The following is a 20,251-nucleotide window of genomic DNA, read 5'->3' on the forward strand; positions in this document are numbered from 1 at the left end:
GCTTCCAATTAAACTTGTTGGACTATAACCTGGTGTTATGTGATTTTTAACTTTGTACACCCCAGTCCAACACCGGCATCTCCAAATCATCATTTACTCTGTGCCAGGTTTCCTGCAGCTGTTTCATAAGCTTGGATTTTTTTCTTAATTTAGCTTCTAAATCGTCAGAAGCATCTGGGCGAATACCAATGTGATCAACAGCAACTGGATCCCTCCACTCCTGCAAGTTTCCATCCAGCCCTGAGGAGATTGCTAAACACTGACACCAGGCAGGCAACTTACTACAGAGCTCATGCTCACAGCTCCACAGAACCATCCCCTAATTATAATGTCCACTACTGTGTTTCTATTTCCTCCCAACTTTTGAATGGGTCCCTGCTTTGTGGTGCCTTGATCAGTTTACTCAGCCTCCCAGTATTCCCCGCAGCTTGCAAGACCTAGTAATAATGAGATAATTGCTGGGACAGAGGCTCATCGGGAGCTGCTTGTCCAGTTCCTGTACCTGCCTCACCTATAATCACATCCTGGTAAATTAGCTAATCTAAGGGTGTGACTACCTCCTGGACAAGAGTATTCACGCAAGATTCTTTCCCCCCTCCCTGCCGTGGCACAATGTCTGCAGCTCAGACTCCAAACTCCGAACTAAAGTTACACAAACCTACTGTGGCCGCAGTTGACCTTTGGTGTCCAGCCACCCCCACATGCTGCAACTCCAGAACATCACCCTGACCTGCTGTCTCTATAAATTTATTTAAGCACTAAATCACACCAGTGTTCTTGATATTGAGTCACCATTGGAATACGTTTTAAAACTATTTTTAATTCACTAATCAATCCTGTACCGAAAAGCTATTTTTAAGAAAAAGGACAAAACTACAGACCTTGGCACAAACCGAATATGTTACTTTTGCTTTAAAGGACAGAAATACTCACCAATATTACACACTTGAAACTCTGATACGTTCAGATTCAGCACACCATACTAATTTGGCTACCTATATACGATTAAATCATAGCCACCTTGATTCAGTTCTTTCACTTCCCCTCAGTCCTGTTCACATTTCTTTAATGCAGGCTAGAAGTGATCTAGTTTGTATTAATGGCACCATCCTCTATCTGTGTGCATTTCTATTGGATGGGTGGGGCTATGAAGGCACAACACATCACAGACAGTGTGTCCATACAGAGGTACTCCCAATGTTAGAAGCTGACAGACAGCAACAGAGGCAGAGGGAAGCTAGAGTAGACAGACAGCATCAGACAGAGAGGGGAGACATAGACAGATAGACAGGCAGCATCAGAGATGGACAAGAGAGAGAGGCATTACTCTGAAAACGGGATCTGTTGGAGAAAAGTCTGCTAGCTATATGATATGGAGTTGGTGAGGAGACAGCAACAGATTGGCAGGAACCTGGTGGGGTGTGAGGGAAGGAGGTGAAGAGATACTTTTCCCCAATTCATTAACAGGCAAATCAAGAGAAATAGGAGCAAATCCAGTGAAAGGAAGGAGAGAGGGTTCAGACAGCCAACTCAGGCTGCAGCAGAAAGAAGGAGACTGTGTCATGGAGAGGACTAAAGTAAAGTCAAAGCATCAGAATTTCTGGTCATTGTTGAAGATATTTTATCCAATAGTCCCTACGTTTTAAAATGCAAATATCCTGTATGCTGTTTTGTGTTTAAAGGAATTTGATTTCCAAAATATTTGTTCTCTGTTCTCTCTTTGCACTTATTGTGTAAAGACAAAAGAGGTCTTCACCTTTTATTGTCTTTCATGACCTAAAGACCGCTCAAAGTGCCTTACAGGAGTTCTGTTAACAAACAAAGTTCTGAAGAAGAGTCCTATTGTTCTCAAAATTGTAACAGTTTCTGACTGCATGGATGTTGCCAGATCTGCTGAGTTTCTTCTGCACTTTATTTCTGGCCTCCGCTGTCTGCAGTAATTTTCATTCACTTCACTGCTAAATCTGTACACCAGCAGATGAATTGTGTCGAACAGCATTGCTCATTAAGATGAACACTTAGCACATCCCTACCTTGTTCTGAAGTATCATATCCTCCAAATCACTTATGCATGTCACAAACAATAGTGGTCCCAGCACAGATCCCTGTGGGACACCACTGGTCACAGGTCTCCATTTTGAGAAATTCCCTTCCATTACTACTCTGTCTCTTGTTGCCTAGCCAGTTCTCTAGAAGAAAGTTAGGACTGCAGATGCTGGAGATCAGAGCTGAAAATGTGTTGCTGGAAAAGCGCAGCAGGTCAGGCAGCATCCAAGGAACAGGAGAATTGATGTTTCAGGCATAAGCCCTTCCGACGTGTATTCTCCTGTTCCTTGGATGCTGCCTGACCTGCAGCGATTTTCCAGCAACACATTTTCTGCTCTGATCTCCAGCATCTGCAGTCTCCTCACTTTCTCCTCGAAGATTTTAACCTACTGCGAATCCTCTTGCAAGGATGCCTTCCTTGAAGAAGCTCTCTTCCTCGAAGGGCTTATGCCCGAAACGTCGATTCTCCTGTTCCTTGGATGCTGCCTGACCTGCTGTGCTTTTCCAGCAACACATTTTCAGCCAGTTCTCTATCCATCTAGCTAGAATACCCTGGACCCCATGCGACTTCACTGTCTTCATCAGCCTACCATGAGGAACTTTATCAAACACCTTACTGAAGTCAATGTATATGACCTCTCCATCCCTTCCCTCATCAACCAAGTTTGTCACCTCTTCAAAGAATTCTATTAGGTTTGTAAGACATGACCTTCCCTTCAGACAACCTTGCTGCCTATCACTGATAAGCCCATTTTCTTGCAAATGGGTATATATCCTATTCCTTAGTACCTTCTTCAGCAGCTTCGTATCACTGTCAGGCTCACAGATCTATAGTTACCTGGATTATCGCTGCTACCCTTCTTAAACAAGGAGTCAACATTAGCAATTCTCCAGTCCTCTGGGACCTCTCCCGTGTTCAAGGATGCTGCAAACATGTCTGTTAAAGCCCCAACTATTTCCTCTCTTGCTTCCTTCAGTAACCTGGGATAGATCCCACCCAAACCTGGGGACTTGCCTTTTAGAATACACAACACCTCCTTGCTCCTTATGCCAACTTGACCTGGAGTAATCCAAGATCTATCCCATACCCCAACATCCGCCATGTCACTCTCCTCGGTGGATACCGATGCAAAGTATTCATTAAGAATCTCACATATTTCTCTGACTCTACGCATATCTTTCCTCCTTTGTCCTTGAATGGGCCAATCTTTTCCCTATTTAACCTCTTGCTCCTTATAAAATAATTAAAAGGCTTTGGGGATTTCCATAACCCTGCTCGCTAAGGATATCTCAAGGCCCATTGTTGCCCTCTTAATTTCTCATTTCAGATTGGTCCTACATTCCTGATATTCTTCCGAGGCTTTGTCTGTATTCAGTCACTTAGAACTTATGCAAGCATCCTTTTTCGTCTTAGCTAGTCTTACAATTACACCTGTCATCCATGGTTCTCTAATTTTGCCATTTCTATCCTTCACTTTCACAGGAACATATCTCTCCTGAACTCTGATCAACCTCTCTTTAAAAGCCTCCCACATATCGAATGTGGATTTCCATTCAAACAGCTGCTCCCAATCTATATTCCCCAGCTCCTGCCAAATTTTGGTCCAGTTGGCCTTTCCCCCCCAATTTAGCACTCTTCCTGCAGGACTACTCTCATCACTGTCCGTGAGTATTCTAAAACTTACGGAACTGTGAACTATAATCCCAAAATAATCCCCTACTGAAACTTCAACCACCTGGCTGGGCCCATTCCCCAACACTAGGTCCAGTATGGCCCCTTCCCAAGTTGGACTACTTACATACTGCTCTAGAAAACCCTCCTGGATGCTCCTTACAAATTCTGCTCCATCCAGGCATCTAAAACTAAGTGAATCCCAGTCATTATCAGGAAAATTAAAATCTATCACCATCACCCTGTTGTTCCTACATCTTTCCATAATCTGTTTACATATTTGTACCTCTATCTCTCGCTCGCTGTTGGGAGGCCTATAGTACAGTCCCAACATTGTTACCGCCCCCTTCCTATTTCTGAGCTCTGCCCATGTTGCCTCACTGTTCGAGTCCTCCATAGTGCCCTCCTTCAGCACAGCTGTGATATCCTCCCTGACCAGTAATGCAACTCCTCCACCCTTTGACCTCTCTCTCTATCCCACCTGAAGCATCTATCCTGGAATGTTTAGTTGCCAATCATGCCCTTTCCTCAACCAAGTCTCAGTAGTAGTAATAACATCACACTCCCAGATACTAATCCAAGCCCTAAATTCATCTGCCTTATCTACTACACTTCTTACATTAAAACAAATGCACCTCAGACCACCAGTCCCTCAGCATTCATCCTCTGCCTACTGCCTATTCTTCCCCTTAGTTACACTGACTTCATTATCTTGTTCCTTACAGGCTTTAGTTACTCACTCCTTACTGTCCATTAACCACCTCATTTGGTTCCATCCCCCTGCCACATTAGTTTAAACCCTGCCCATCAGCGTTAGCAAAAGCACCCCCAAGGACATTGGTTCCAGTCCGGCCCAGGTGTAGACCATCCAATTTGTAATAGTGCCACACCCCCAAAACCGGCCCCAATGTCCCAAAATATCTGATAGCATGACTCTGAGGTCCTACTTTTTAACTTGGTTCCTAACTCCCTAAATTCTTTGTGTAGGACCTCACCCCATTTTTTACCTATATCATTGGTGCCTACGTGCACCACAACAATTGGCTGTTCACCTTCCCCCTTGAGAATTTTCTGCAGTCAATCGGAGATATCCCTGACCCATGCACCTGCGAGGCAACATACCATTTGGGAGTATCATTCAAGACACAGAAATGCCTATCTACTCCCCTTACAATTGAATCCCCTAGGACTATAGCCCTTCCACTCTTTTTCCTGCCCTTCTGTACAGCATGGTGCCATGAACCTGGCGACTGTTGCCTTCCCCTGGTGAGCTATCTCCCCCAACAGTATTCAAAACGGTAGACCTGTTTTGGAGGGAGATGACCGCAGGGGACACATGCATTGCCTTCCTGCTCTTTCTTTGCCTTTTGGTCACCCATTCCCTTTCTCCCTCGGCAATCCTAATGTGTGGTGTGACCAATTCACGAAACATTGCTATCTACGACCCCCTCAGCATCATGTATGCTCCAAAGTGAGTCCATTCCGCAGCTCCAGTGCTGTCATGAGGTCTAACAAGAGCTGGGTACACTTCCTACACGTGAAGGAGCCAAGGACATCAGCTGTGTCCCACATTGAGCAAGAGGAGCATAACACGGGTCTGAGATCTTCTGCCATTTTTAAATTTAAGTTTTATCTAAGTTGAGACTAAAGTTACGATAAAGGAAGGAAAAGTATTTTTATCAATTTACCTTAACTTAACAAAACCTTTACCTTATGCACACACCATAGAGTCCTTTTTTTTTGGTTAGAGGAAGAGGTGGGAGACACTACATGGATAGTATCTCGGGTTCAGCTGCTGCCCGAATATATCGGCTTTTTGAAAAATTGTTTACCTTCCCGGCAGTTCCCTGGTTCTTGTTCTCTCCACCTTCGCTGCAATTAAAATGGAGGCCACAGACTCCCGAAGGAAGCTTTTTAAACAGTTTGCTTACCATCCCAGCAACCCTGGTCTGCCCTCGCTGCAATTAAACAGGGACAGACATTGCTGGTGTTGGAACCCCGATGTGCACGTGTCCCAGAATTGCACAATATGCATTGCAACAGAATAGATGATGCTGTAATGTTGTATACAGGAACCTCAATTATCTGAACGAGATGGGTGGGCACTATTTCAATCGGATAATTGATTATTTGGTTAATTGATTCAATGTCTCTGGGGCTTGGAGTTTTCTGAAGTTTCTTTTTCCTTGCTCTGCCTGCCTTGCTCCCTTTCTCTGTCTCAGGGTTTGTTTCTGAGCAGACACCCAATTGTGTGCAAGGGACCTGCAGCATTGCTGAAGCCTCCCACTATCTCCAACCTCCCCGCCCCCACCACCACCCAGTTCAATGGGATTGACACAGGTCAGCTCCCCGTTCAGGAGTCGAGGCAGCAGCATATCATGTGTGATCCCCTGTTTCTCCCCCACCCACCCATCTGCCCCCAACCCCGTCTAACACTGCCCCCTGGCCATTCCACCGCTTCCCACCCCACCCTGTGCGGCCCCAGCTCTGTCAGCCCCCATGAGCTCCCCCACCCTGTCTCCAGGGCAGCCAGATTGGACACCAACAGTAAGACTGCTTGTTGCCTTTGGGGGTGAGTGTCAAAATAGCGAGCGCAACCACACACACACACGCAACCACACACGCAACTTTTTACTGCAACGTTTTGACAAGTCCCACCTGTGCCCTGTACAGGACAATGTTGGAGAGATTATGTGGAGAAGTGGGGTTAGGGTAGACCCCTGTGGAGAACTTCAGGGAAAGTGTGGGGAGAGAGCGGGAGGTCAGTCCTTTGGAGATGGTGCCTGGGCTCTCATTTTTGTCCAGGACTGTTCTTGCCTGCATTTTAATGAGCCGAGATAGTTTTTAATCATTGTACACAAAAGACTCCATCAATGTTGAAACAGCTCTTTGATGTAATGTTTCTATTGGGACCTTGAGATCATCTTCGGATAATCGAGATTCCTCTTTAACTGGTGTTTGATCCACACAAGCTTCCAGACTACTTATCACCATATTCCTCTCCTTATTCCTCATCTGACTTTCTCTTAAGTCCAGCTATGCCATGCAGATTTAACCGTCTCATTCTTTGTGAAGTGTTTTAGGAGATATCGTAAATGTGGAAGACACTGTTTAACTGTAAGTTACTTGGCCTGTGTAATTTGATCCTCTTCCTTTCCTGCGTCATCCCAAGACCTGGGGTGGTACTCCAAACTTGCAAGCCCTGTTTGCGGAGCCACTGGATAAATGAAAGATCCTACAATTTAGAAGAATATTGTTACTAGGATGTTACATTGAAAGGGAGTGTCTGGAAGCAAAAAAAGTGAGTTGTCATTTCAGGGCAGCAACTTTTTTAAATGATGAAGAGTTTTAAATCTGAGCCTGTCATATTGAGGGTAAATAGTGTGAGGCCTTAAATGTTCTGTTCAGTGTCCATGACCAAAGCCTCTTGGAAACAGTGTACAAATGACGATCTTGTTAGTGAGAAAAAGTTTGAACATCTCTATTTGCGGTGGCTCCCTGGTATCATTCTTTTCTGTCAGGAGGCCCTGGGTCTAACTCCCTCCCCAGCGTGTGGTAAACTTACAGAAGGGCCGTCTTTCAAAGGAGACATTAAACTGAAGTCTTGTCTGCCTCTCGGATGCTAGTAAAGGATCCCAATTCAAAGTGCAGGGAGGTTCTTCCTGATATCCTGGCCCATATAATATTTTTTGATCAACACCTAAGAACAGAGGGATCATTAACACGTTGCTGTTTGTTAGACCTTGCTGTGCACCAAGTGTCTATTGTTTCTTCCACTACAAGGATATCTACTGTTGAAGTGCATCATCAACTGTACAATGTTTTGTGATTGTGAAAGATTCAATACAAATTCAAGTTTCTTTCCTGAGCCTTGAGAATAGGTAAATGGTGAAAACTGCTTAGAGCAGCTTGGTGAGCAGGATTTCTTTAAATAGTAGTTAGGAGAAAGAAAGGACTTCAGATGCTGGAGAGTTAGAGTTGATAAAGCATGGCATTGGAAAAAGCACAGCTGGTTAGGCAGCATCTGAGGATCAAATGTTCTGAAGAAGAGTTATACCCGAAACGTTGACTCTCGTGATACTGTCTGACCTGCTGTGCTTTTTTTCAGTGACATGTTTTATCAACTTTCAGTAGTAGTTAGCCTTGAGCACAGTTTGAAACAAAATCATCATTGCAAAACAGAGATGTAGGCTATAGATAGTAACTAATAGACAAGGTCAGGATTGATGTCAGAAAGCACACTATAGTTCCCTTTATTTTTGGAACCATATTACAAGCAGGACAGTAATAAATCTTTGATTTTATTAAAGGGGTCTTAGTTACCAGTGCGAGGAAGAAATTAAAGGATTTTTTCATAGATTTAATAGGCTTCTGATGAAACTGAACTTGCTATCTGCAAAAAGTCAAAGTATTTTGGTTATGTTAGATAAACTACAATGATTACCAAGGTTGGGTGTAGTTTGTGTACATCTGACTTGCTGCACACAGGGGGCTAGTATTCTGATGTCTGGGCCTTAAGCCTTGAATTCTGTTCCAGAACATCTTTAGCACTCAGTTCTTTTCTATATGATGCTCCTTCCGATCTAACCTTTTTAAGCTTTGATTCTCTTTTAATGATCTTATGTGGCCTGTTGAACATGTACAAATGCAAGTTTTTATTTTTGACCATTATTTTATGGAATGTGTTGCTGCCTAATATTTGTTTCCATCCCCAATCATAAAACCATAGGACCACAATCCCCCTGAACTGAGTGGCTTGCTGGTCTTTTCAGGACCATTAGAAGTCAATCACATTGTAGTGAAGTCCAGAATCATATGTAGGCCTGACCCGATGAGGATGGACAATATTCTTTAATGAAAGTGAAATGAAGTCTGAGGGTGCATGTAAGTTGTAAACCATTTTACTTAACTTAGAAGTTAAAATGCCTCCAAATGTGGTCTTCAAGAACAACTGGCATAGGGTTATTTCAAAGGAGTCATGAGTTTTTTTTTAAGAATTTGGTTAAATAGAAGAAGTCAATGCAGTTGATCTGAATACAGTTTCAGAAGGTTCAGTGGTGAAGAAGGCATTTGCCTTCATTGGTCAGAGCACTAAGTATAGGAGTTGGGACAATAGGTTGTGGTTATACAGGACATTGGTGAGGCCACTTTTGGAGTATTGTGTATAATTATGGTCACCCTGCTACACTGTAGAATATTATTAAATTGGAAAGGGTGCAGAAAGATTTAGAAGGATGTTACCAGGACCGGAAGGTTTGAGTTATCAGGAGAAATTGGGACTTTTTTCCCTGGATTGTCGAAGGTTGAGGGCAACCTAATAGAGGTTTATAAAATCATGAGGGCCATAGATAAGGTAAATAGCAAAGGTGTTTTGCCTAGGGCAGGGGAATTCAAAATTAGAGAGCATAGGTTTAAGTTGAGAGGGGAAATATTTAAGAGACCTGAGGAGCAACATTTTCACGTGGAAGGTAGTTCATATGTGGAATGAACTGCCAAAGGAAATGGTAAATGTAGATACAGTTCCAACATTTAGAAGACATTTGGACAGGTACATGAATAAGAAAGGTTTTGAGGGATATGGGCCAAATGTAGGCAAATGGGATTAGTTTAGTTTAGCAACATGGTCGGCATGGACTAGTTGGACCTAAGGGTCTGTTAACCTGCTGTATGACTCGATGAATCTAAAGAAAAGGGGCATTAGCAAACCAAATCGGTCTTTACTAAAATTGATGTTTACTGAAACTACTTTCAATGCATGGTTTTATTAATTGATTTTAAATTTTATCAGCTGCTGTGTTGGGATTTGAAACCCACTGCCAGAGCATTAGCTAGCATTAGTTATGATTACTAGTCCATTGGAGTTACATCATGCCACAATCTTCTCCCATGTTGTAAGACACAGGTTTCCAATTTTGAGACGGGGCAGTAGTGGCAGTGGGGATGCCAATCTTGGGTGCTAAATGAAGATATCAGGTAGCCACAAGGATGTGAAAGTAGGGAATCCCTCGAACAAGTTACAGGTTTGGTGATGACTATAGATTTGTATTCAAAGCTTGGGAGAAGATTTGTAGCTCGGGTGCTCGTTGTTCTGGTTCTGTTCACCGAGCTGGGAATTTGTGTTGCAGATGTTTCGTCCCCTGCCTAGGTGACATCCTCAGTGCTTGGGAGCCTCCTGTGAAGCGCTTCTGTGATGTTTCCTCCAGCATTTATGGTGTTTGTATTTGCCGCTTCTGGTTGTCAGTTTCAGCTGTCCGTTGCAGTGGCCGGTATATTGGGTCCAGATCGATGTGCTTATTGATTTTGAATCTGTGGATGAGTGCCATGCCTCTAGGAATTCCCTGGCTGTTCTCTGTTTGGCTTGTCCTATAATTGGGACAACACTACTATTATAGGACAAGCCAAACATAGAACAGCCAGGGAATACCTAGAGGCATGGCACTCATCGACAGATTCAATCAATAAGCACATCAACCTGGACCCAATATACCGACCACTGCAGCGGACAGCTGGAACTGACAACCGGAAGCAGCAGATACAAATCACTATAAATGCTGGAGGAAACATCACAGAATCGCTTCACAGGAGGCTCCCAAGCACTGAGGATGTCACCTAGACAGGGGACAAAACGTCTGCAACACAAATTCCCAGCTTGGCGACAGAACCACAACATAGATTTGTATTGTTGGTTATCTTGAAACCAAATTTGGAAAAACAAAATATCTGCAAGCTAAGTGGAATAGAAGGAGAAATAAGAGGTTAACATACTTCTTTTGGTACTATTTAAATGTGATAATTGTTAAAAATCTGAGAACAGAGAGTTATGGAGCTGTTGTCAGTTTTTCCCATCTCAATGTGTTAAGCTAGCTACCACAAGTCATTCCTCAAGCATGTAAATTGGAATATGAACGCAATGCTGTACTTTTATACGAGAATAATTGAGGAGTTTTAGATCAAATATTCAAGTTTGTGGTTCTTTTCTAGGAACTTGCTCGGTATGAAGAAATGGAAAATGATGTGATGTTGACTGAGAAAGGTAAATCAAATATACTTGCAACATTTTCCTCATAGAATCATTCAAGTTGTGGTGAACATGCTGATAATTTGTTTTGTAGATCTGCTTGAAGATGGTTTTGGGGAGCATCCATTTTATCACTGCTTTCTTGCAGAAGTGCCAGCAGAAGATGCAACTCCTGAAGGTAGGCTTTGTTTTGTTTAGCCATTGACATGACTTGGCAGTTTTCGTTTTTGTTAATCTGTTTTAAATTCGGTGTTTAGTTGCATATCTGTTTGCAGATGTCCACAAAGGAAGTACGATTTTATAAAACCCTACTGTGGCATACATATTAACAAAAGGGCTATCAGAAAATTTGTTTTAGATCAATATTGACGTGTCTATATACTCATGTTGGCTGTAGGAGAGATTGTGAAGATTGTCATTCCAGCATTGATTGCAACAGGGTTCACCAGTCCGACATATGAAACCAGCACTCATCTTGTCGAGTGAAATGTTTTTATTTCCTTATTAACAAGAACTCTTCTTCCTTTTTCAGAGATGCAGACAAAGAATGAATATTTTTAATGTATTAAACCATACTGTTTGGTTAAGTAGTTGAGAGGCTACTAATATGAAAATATTTTTTCAACTGGTGTGTGTCTTGGTAATTATACTAATTCTTCTCATAAATATGTTGAGGCTTTTCATAATGGTCTTCCAAGTCAACATTTGAATCCAGTTTCTGCACACATTTTGAATGCAATGTTTGAACAGGATGTGCAAGTCACACGCTGAATTAACAAAACTGAATTTAATAGTATGAATGCAGAGAAACAACATCTCAATCTATTTTAAGACTAATCTGAAAACAACTTTATGCAGCAGCAAAAGATTCACATCCAAGTCTGAGTTTGCTGTGTAAGCGCATTAGTGTTCTTGTAATCAAGTGAAGTGGTCCAAAAGTTGAGCTAGATTAATTGATTTGGAGATGCCGGTTTTGGACTGGGGTGTACAAAGTTAAAAATCACACAACACCAGGTTATAGTCCAACAGCTTTAATTGGAAGCACAATCTTTCGGAGCGATGCTCCTTCATCTACAACCACCTGATGAAGGAGCATCACTCCGAAAGCTAGTACTTCCAATTAAACCTGTTGGACTATAATCTGGCGTTGTGTGATTTTTAACTAGATTAATTGAGTTTACGTAATTATGAAATTTACCTTTTTTATTGTTTAAATACCACTTCTTATTTTTAATCATGTTGAACAAACTTTTTTTTAAACTTTATCCCCAATCTTCAGGTTACAGTCTATAGCTTCGCCATGTACGTGGATCTAGGTTTGTACGTAGGTAGGCAGGCTGGTATCTGAAAGATCTATTAAACATTAAGTGGTCTTGATAAGGAGGTAAGGCTCAGAGGGATATGCTACTTGCAATTTTCTTTTAAAGAGGGCAAAGCATGGTCGATCAGAACTGTTGCATGCACTCTCATTTCAGAAATCTCTTTAAATTGTTTGCAGGGCTCCTCGTGAAAACAAGACAAAGTGATTAATTTACAGTTTTACCAGAAATTGAAGATGGTAATTGGCAAAACAAGGATGGATTTGGGGTGGACACATGGTACCCTTCTGATCTGCTGTGTAGAATCAAACGTTTGTTAACTTGCCATTTCAAGTATGTACTTAATGAGTAGTTTAGCTAACTTCTGATTTTAGTGGCACAGTATTTATTGAATCTTGTTGGCATGTATGTATCTGATCTATTTTTACAGGTTTCAATCTGTCATTCCAGGAGATAGTCACCATAAAATGTTCACTTTGCTGTAAAATCTTTATTTTTGACCATTTAAATTCAGCAGTTTCTAAGCGTAGATTAAAATATATAAAATAGTATAATGGCTACATCACTAGTTATTAATAGCAAGGCATGAACTAATAATAGAGGGCAGAAGTGCAACCCATACCATAGCATTTTGAGAAACTGAATATGATTCGTGCATGTAAAATAAAACTTGGATATTGAATATCCAAACTCAGTTTAAAAAAAAGAATCTTTTCGTTAGTAATTTAGAAAAAAATAACAAATAATACACTAATCCTTTTTTTTTAACCAAAGAGGCCTGTCATCCTTGGCTGCTCTCTCCATTGTGACACCAGTTCAGAACAAAGTGATCTATTTTAGTTACCTTTTTTAGGGCATCTCAGATCATTCAAATCTTGGGTCATCCAGGGATGGATAATGACTCTTGGCGTTGACAGCAACATTACATTCCACAAATAATGTTTTAAAAGTTCTGAGGTTGAGATCTCATAAATGGGGTAGTTCTGACCAATGTATATCCCTCCAGCAGAAGTAGACAATCTGATCATTGGCCTCATTGATTGTGTGACTTTGCTGTGAGCACACTTGCTTGTAATACCTGCATAACATTGTCTTTACTCAATGGCCCTGAAATGCTTGGAATGCCCTGAGGTTGAGAAAGGTGCTTAAAATAATCATGAAATCACTTCATGGTGTCACTGCTTTTTTTTTCGAAGTGATTCAATCCTACAACACCCATCCCTCTCACCCCAAACTGCATTCTGGTATTAGCGCACCCACCACCCCAGCTTTTTACACTTTTGACAGCTGTACTTTGAACCTTCTAAGTCCACACTCCAGATTTGCCTCCTAAATTTCTCAAAGGCAGCACTCGTAGTTATTTGTGAATCAGAAGCTAGCGCTCTCAGTCTGACTCAAGACTTGAGGCATGTGATCTAGCCTGAGGGAGGTGTTAGTCGGTAATAGATTCCATCTCTTGGATGAAATATTAAATTGAGCCCTGTCTTGTCCGTTTCGAGTGAATGTGAAAGAGCCTGTTGCACGAAACGATGAAGAAAACCCCTGATGAAATTTTATCAGGGCAGCAACATTATTGAAGTGGGTTATGAGTTGCTTATCAAGTTTACTGTGGCTATTGATCTATTCAAAAAGGCTGCAATATTTCCTGTTTTGCAATGGTGACTAACTTCAATTCATTGTTTCACAGCCAATGTGGCACATCCTGAGCTCATGAAAGACAATTTCACAATGCAAATTTATTAGTTTCCTTAAAAACTGCATATACTTAACTGAGTGCATACAAATGTGGACTCCACATAACGTTTTGGGGATTCACCTTTCATTCCTTAAAACTGTTGTATCTGAAATCCTTTTCTAGGATACAGTATTGTGGGATATGCTATGTACTACTACACATATGATGCTTGGACTGGAAAATCACTATATCTTGAAGATTTCTATGTAATGGAAGAATTCCGAGGTAAAGTAAAACTTTCTGTTTTGGAAAGAAGACTTGCTAAGTGATGCAAATGCCTATTTGCAAAAGGGGCACCCAGGTTTAATTGTCTGTATCATTAAAACTAATTTTAGCTAATGCAAGAATATCTTGCATTTATTATTGCAAATTTATCATGTGAACACATCGGAAAGACTGCAGGAAATTCATGAGAATGGTTCTGGGGATGAGGAACTTCATTTACAAAGATAGAAGTCAGGACTGTTCTCCCTAGATAGGAGAAGGCTGAGAAGAGATTTTGATCAAAATAATGAGGGGTCTGAATAGAGTAGATAGGGAGAAACTATTACCACACGTGAAAGGATCAAGAATGAGAGGGCACAGACTTAATGCAACTGGCAAAAGAAATACATGAGAATTGAGAAAAAAAATTCCATTCCAGAAGGAGCTCAGGCCTGGAATACACTGCCTGAGAAGGTGGCGGAGGCAGATTCAATTGAGGCATTCAAAAGGAAATTGGGCACTAAGGTGAAGAGGGAATGAGCAGAGCTACAAGAAAAATGACACTGAACTGCTCATTCAAAGACCTGGTGCAGGCATTTGCCAATGCCCTCCTCTGAGAGCAATTCTATGATTCTTTTAATGTTAAAAATACAGATTAGATGCCTCTAACATTTCTGTGTTGTAGATTTTAAGACCTCAGTAGGGAATGTATGGTGCTCTGCTCTGCTTGACAATGAGTCCGAGGCCATGAGTACAGATTCTGGACTAATGCTTCATTACAATGCTGACCAAGTGTTACTTCGCTGGAGATCTATGACTCGAGAGATGTTGGTTCAATTGTTGAATGAAGGTCCTCTCTCTGCCTGCTGAAGTGGAAGTGAAAACAATTCCATGACACTTTGAAAACCCTGGCTAATATCACCAAAATGTATTAACTGGTTTTTGGTCAACTTTTTCTTTGAGCAAGGCTGCACAGTAACAAAGGCTACAGTTTTTTAAAAAATTGTTCACGGGATGTGGGTGTCACTGGCTAAGTAAGCATTTATTGCCCATCCCTATTTGCCCTTGAAGGTGTTAAGGAGGGAATTCTAGGAATTTGATCAAATGATATTTGAGGGAACAATGAGAGTTCCAGTGAGTAGTGTGAAGGGGAACTTGTAGGTGCAGGTGTTCCCATGTATCTGCTGATCACACATTTGACAATGTCTTCTATCACTTTACTGATGGTCAAGTTTAGACTAATGGGGTGGTAATTGACAAGTAGATTAACTCCTGTTTTTTTTTGTTGGCACAACATATCTGGGCAATTTCTAAATTGTTCAGTAGATGCCAGTGTTGTAGTTTTACTGGAACAGGTTAGCTAAGAGTATGACAACTTCTAGTGCACAAGTTGTCAGTACTATTGCCAGTATGTTATCAAGGACCAAAGCATTTGCAATATCCAGCACCTTCAGCCACTTTGTGGTATCCTGTGAGGTGAATTGAATTGATTGAAGCCTGGCATCTGATGCTGGGAGAAAATGAGGACTGCAGATGCTGGAGTTGAAAAGTATGGTGCTGGAAAAGCACAGCAGGTCAGACAGCATCCAAGGAGTAGGAGAGTTGATGCTTTGGGCATAAGCCCTTCATTAGGAATTACATCTGTGATGCTGGGGACCTCAGGAGTGACCAAGGTCACTCATCCACTCAGAACTTCTTACTAAACTTCATCTTTTTTGTGCTTGATTCCCCCAGCATTGGGGATGGGGATATTTGTAGAGCTTCCCCATCCAGTCCATTATTTAACCGCAGCGCTTAGATCTGATCTGTTAGAACAAAGAACAGTACAGCACAGAATAGGCCCTTTGGCCCACGATGTTGTGCCGAACATTTCTCCTTAAGCACCCATCCATGTACCTATCCAATTGCCGCTTAAAGGTCACCAATGATTCTGACTCTGCCACTCCCACAGGATCGCATTCCATGCTCCCACCACTCTCTGGGTGACATCCCCCCTATACCTTCCACCCTTCACCTTAAATTTATGTCCCCTTGTAACACACTGTTGTACCCAGGGAAAAAGTTTCTGACTGTCTACTCTATCTATTCCTCTGATCATCTTATAAACCTCTATCAAGTCACCCCTCATCCTTCGCCGTTCCAATGAGAAAAAGCCTAGCACTCTCAACCTATCCTCGTATGACCTATTCTCCATTCCAGGCAATATCCTGGTAAATCTTCTCTGCACCCTCTCCAAAGCTTCCACACCTTTCCTAAAGTGAGGCGACCAGAACTGCACACAGTACTCCAAATGTAGCCTTACCAAGGTCCTGTACAGCTGCAACATCACCTCACGACTCTGGAATTCAATCCCTATGCTAATGAACGCTAATACACCATAGGCCTTCGTACAAGCTCTATCCACCTGTTGGTGGTGGGTCACTTAGCTTTTCCTGGCAAGTGCATGCAAGCAGTCATAGAGTCATTGGAAACAGACTGTTTGGTCGAACTCATTCATGCTGACCAGATGTCTTAAATTAATCTAGTCCCATTTGTCCACTTGGCTCATATCCCTCTAAACCCTACCTAATCATACCTGTTTGTAGTTTCAAACCCAACTTCATGGTGACCAAAAAATACATAATTGACTGATTGTAAATGTCTTCAGGTTGTCCTAGGATATGTTTCAGTGCAATATAAATGTTTGCATTGATAATTGAACTCAGTGTCACAACACAGCCAGGTGAAATGTGCAGCTTGAACCTAAATATGTATATTTACAAGCTATGACTTACAAATATGCACATTACTCATGTTTGTTTGGAGATGCACCAAAGCCTCTTATAAAAACACAGATGGGGGGCATCTTGTGGCATGGTGGCACTTTTGGAACAAGAGATCTGGGTTCAAGTTCCACCTGCCCCAGAGCATCTCTGAACAGGTTGGTTTAAAAAAAATCTATAAGCACATATAAGTCCCCAGTTGTGGACCACCAAGCGGACATGTAAACATCCAAATGATACTCAATTAACAGTGAACACTTTTTAAAACCAGATTATGGGGTGGGCACGGTGGCTAAATATAGGGTAGGGGAATGGGTCTGGTGGGTTACTGTTTGAAGGGTCTGTGTGGATTTGTTGGGCTGAAGGGCCTGTTTTCATAATGTAGGGAATCAAATCTAATCATGCCTCCAGTCAAGCACTAGTCTATTATTCACTGGCCTATTTCCCAAGGAACTGTGGAGAATAAACTGTGGGCGGCACGGTGGCACAGTGGTTAGCACTGCTGCCTCACAGCGCCAGAGACCTGGGTTCATTTCCCGCCTCAGGCGACAGTCTGTGTGGAGTTTGCACATTCTCCCAGTGTCTGTGTGGGTTTCCTCCGGGTGCTCTGGTTTCCTCCCACAGTCCAAAAGATGTGCAGGTCAGGTGAATTGGCCATGCTAAATTGCCCATAGTGTTAGGTAAAGGGATAAATGTAGGGGAATGGGTGGGTTACGCTTCGGTGGGTCGGTGTGGGCTTGTTGGGCCGAAGGGCCTGTTTCCACACTGTAAGTAATCTAATCTAATCTAAACAAAACTGATAAGGTCCTAGGGAGTGTTGCTGACCAAAGAGACCATGGAATGCAGGTTCATAGCTCCTTGAAAGTGGAGTCGCAGGTAGATAGGATAGTGAAGAAGGCGTTTGATATGCTTTCCTTTATTGGTCAGAGTATTGAATACAGGAGTTGGGACATCATGTTGCGGCTGTACAGGACATTGGTTCGGCCACTGTTGGAATATTGCGTGCAATTCTGGTCTCCTTCCTATCGGAAAGATGTTGTGAAACTTGAAAGGGTTCAGAAAAGATTTACAAGGATGTTTCCAGGGTTGGAGGATCTGTGCTACAGGGAGAGGCTGAATAGGCTGGGGCTGTTTTCCATGGAGCGTCGGAGGCTGAGGGGTGACCTCATGGAGGTTTACAAAATTATGAGGGGCATGGATAAGATAAATAGGCAAAGTCTTTTCCTTGGTGTAGGGGAGTCCAGAACTAGAGGGCATAGGTTTAGGGTGAGAGGGGAAAGATATAAAAGAGACCTAAGGGGGCAACTTTTTCACGCAGAGGGTGGTACGTTTATGGAATGAGCTGCCAGAGGAAGTGGTGGAGGCTGGTACAATTGCAACATTTAAGAGCCATTTGGATGGGTATATGAATAGGAAGTGTTTGGAGGGATATGGGCCGGGTGCTGGCAGGTGGGACTAGATTGGGTTGGGATATCTGGTCGGCATGGACGGGTTGGACCGAAGGGTTTGATTCAATGCTGTCCATCTCTATGACTCTATGACTGATAAGATTTATAGAGACCAAAGTCCCAGTGTGACCAACTCCTTCAGCATTCCCTGTCTAGTAAATTTTCTTCAGGCAAATTACCTGGGCTATAGTAATGTTTTGGATTCCCTTTGCAGGATATGGAATTGGTTCAGAAATTCTGAAGAAGATCAGTCAGGTAAACAAAAAGTGATTCCTATTTACTATCTTTCAGCTTCTCTTTATAGCTACTTTTCTCAAGGAATGAGAAGGCACAAACATTTTTGTTGAGGGTGAGAGTTCTCCAAATTTTATTCTTGATGTGAGAGCATTTTTCTTTTTGTTGATATAAGGGATATGGGTGTTGCTGGCTTGGCATGCACTTATTTCCCATCATAATCATCCAATTGCTGTGGATCTGGTATCACGTATCAGTCAGACCAGGTAAGGTTTCCCAAGTGACAGTGGTATGTGGTTGGCATTAGACCAGCACTTTTTTAACTCAGTACATTAAAATTTCACCACATACCATGGTGGGATTCAAACCATAAAGATTAGCCTGGGGTTCTCAATTGCTAGTCACCACTTCCCATTCTGTTGGTCTTTTGAGTTTTAGCCTTCGCAATCTGAGCAAGGAAAACTAAAATAGCTTCGTAAGAGTTAAGAAAAGGTAACTGCGGAAACTCATCCCAGTTCTGGTACACAAAGCCCTAGAATGAAGTCTTTGGCCTTGATGAATGGGAATGAAATTAATGTAATGAGGTGTGCCACAAACCAAAAGCATAGAATGTTGGAAATGGATGGAAGATACCTCCTCCTGCAAGTTCTCCTTCAAGTTCATCACCATCCTGACTTAGGATCGCTGGGTCAAAATCCCAAGACCCCCCCCCCCCCGCCTCGCTCGTGACATTGTGGCCACAGCTACCCACCCTGCCTCTCATTGACTGCAGCAGTTTGAGAATGAAAGAAACTCCCCACCACTTTCTGCAGGGTAATTAGGAATGGGCAATAAATGCTAGCCATCACAAGAACTCTTAAGAAAAAGAGACTATTTTCTTCTTCTTTCGTCCTCTCTGTCCGCATTATTCAAACTATTTAAATATAATGTCGTGCTTCAAACATTCTCTTGGGACAAGACAGTGCCCCTTTAATATGCAAGTTCATTTTTTCCTCCCCAGCATAATTTTCCAGATTTTGGGTCTGGGTTTCAGGCAACTGGGAGCTGAACCCTTCATTGAGCTTTTCCTGGATTTTACTGTGCTGTTCATATTCGCCTCCAGGAAGATGCATTATTCATTAATAATCCCTGTTAATCCATTACCCTCTGTGCGATATAAGTCCTTTCTACTAAGAGTCTGTATAGAAATGAGGCCCTGGATTGTGCATATGTTATGGACAGAGGTCTTGTGACTTTTCCTGCTGTATTTCATGTTCTCTTAATGCCAAATGTTGAGATTTATTCAAAAAGTACTTTGAGGCATGGAGTACATAAGTGAGTGGTTTCGCTCAATCTTTATAAAATAACGATTAAGCCTTTGTTAAGGTATTGTGTTCAAATACCTGGAATGTTAAGCATTTGGGGAAAGGCGCAGAGAAGATTTTGTAGAAGAGTCATTCAACATAGAAACAGGCCCTTTGGTTGACCATGTCTATGCCGACCAATAAAGACAAACTAATGTTATGCTTCAGACATTCTCTTGGGACAAGACAGTGCTCCTTTAATATCCCATTTACCTACACTTGGTCCTTAGCTACTATGGTAAAAAAAATGACTGCAGATGCTGAAAACCAAATACTGGATTAGTGGTGCTGGAAGAGCACAGCAGTTCAGGCAGCATCCAACGAGCAGCGAAATCGACGTTTCAGGCAAAAGCCCTTCATCAGGAATAAAGCTACTATGCCCTGGCATTTTCAGTGCTCAGCCAGATGCTGCTTCATGTTGCGAGAGTATCTGCCTCCACCATGTGCAGACAGCATGTTCCATATTTCTG

General features: G+C 42.2%; 1 protein-coding gene across 2 annotated transcripts in view; it reads left to right on the forward strand.

Annotated features, from left to right (window-relative positions):
• Nucleotides 1-20,251, forward strand: part of LOC140486066 (diamine acetyltransferase 1-like) — a 38,294-nt gene that overhangs the window by 15,905 nt on the left and 2,138 nt on the right. Inside the window, exons 1-5 of one of the 2 annotated variants that reach the window (XM_072584683.1) lie at nucleotides 6,899-7,019; nucleotides 10,700-10,751; nucleotides 10,831-10,914; nucleotides 13,914-14,015; nucleotides 18,419-18,459. In XM_072584683.1, the coding sequence (XP_072440784.1) occupies nucleotides 10,721-10,751; nucleotides 10,831-10,914; nucleotides 13,914-14,015; nucleotides 18,419-18,459 (258 nt within the window). In that variant the 5' untranslated portion in view covers nucleotides 6,899-7,019; nucleotides 10,700-10,720. Of the gene's footprint in view, nucleotides 1-6,898; nucleotides 7,020-10,699; nucleotides 10,752-10,830; nucleotides 10,915-13,913; nucleotides 14,016-18,418; nucleotides 18,460-20,251 lie in introns of those variants that run through there. The other variant, XM_072584681.1, reaches the window with a different exon arrangement.

The sequence above is a fragment of the Chiloscyllium punctatum genome, chromosome 15, assembly GCF_047496795.1.
Source record: "Chiloscyllium punctatum isolate Juve2018m chromosome 15, sChiPun1.3, whole genome shotgun sequence".
Taxonomy (NCBI): domain Eukaryota; kingdom Metazoa; phylum Chordata; class Chondrichthyes; order Orectolobiformes; family Hemiscylliidae; genus Chiloscyllium; species Chiloscyllium punctatum.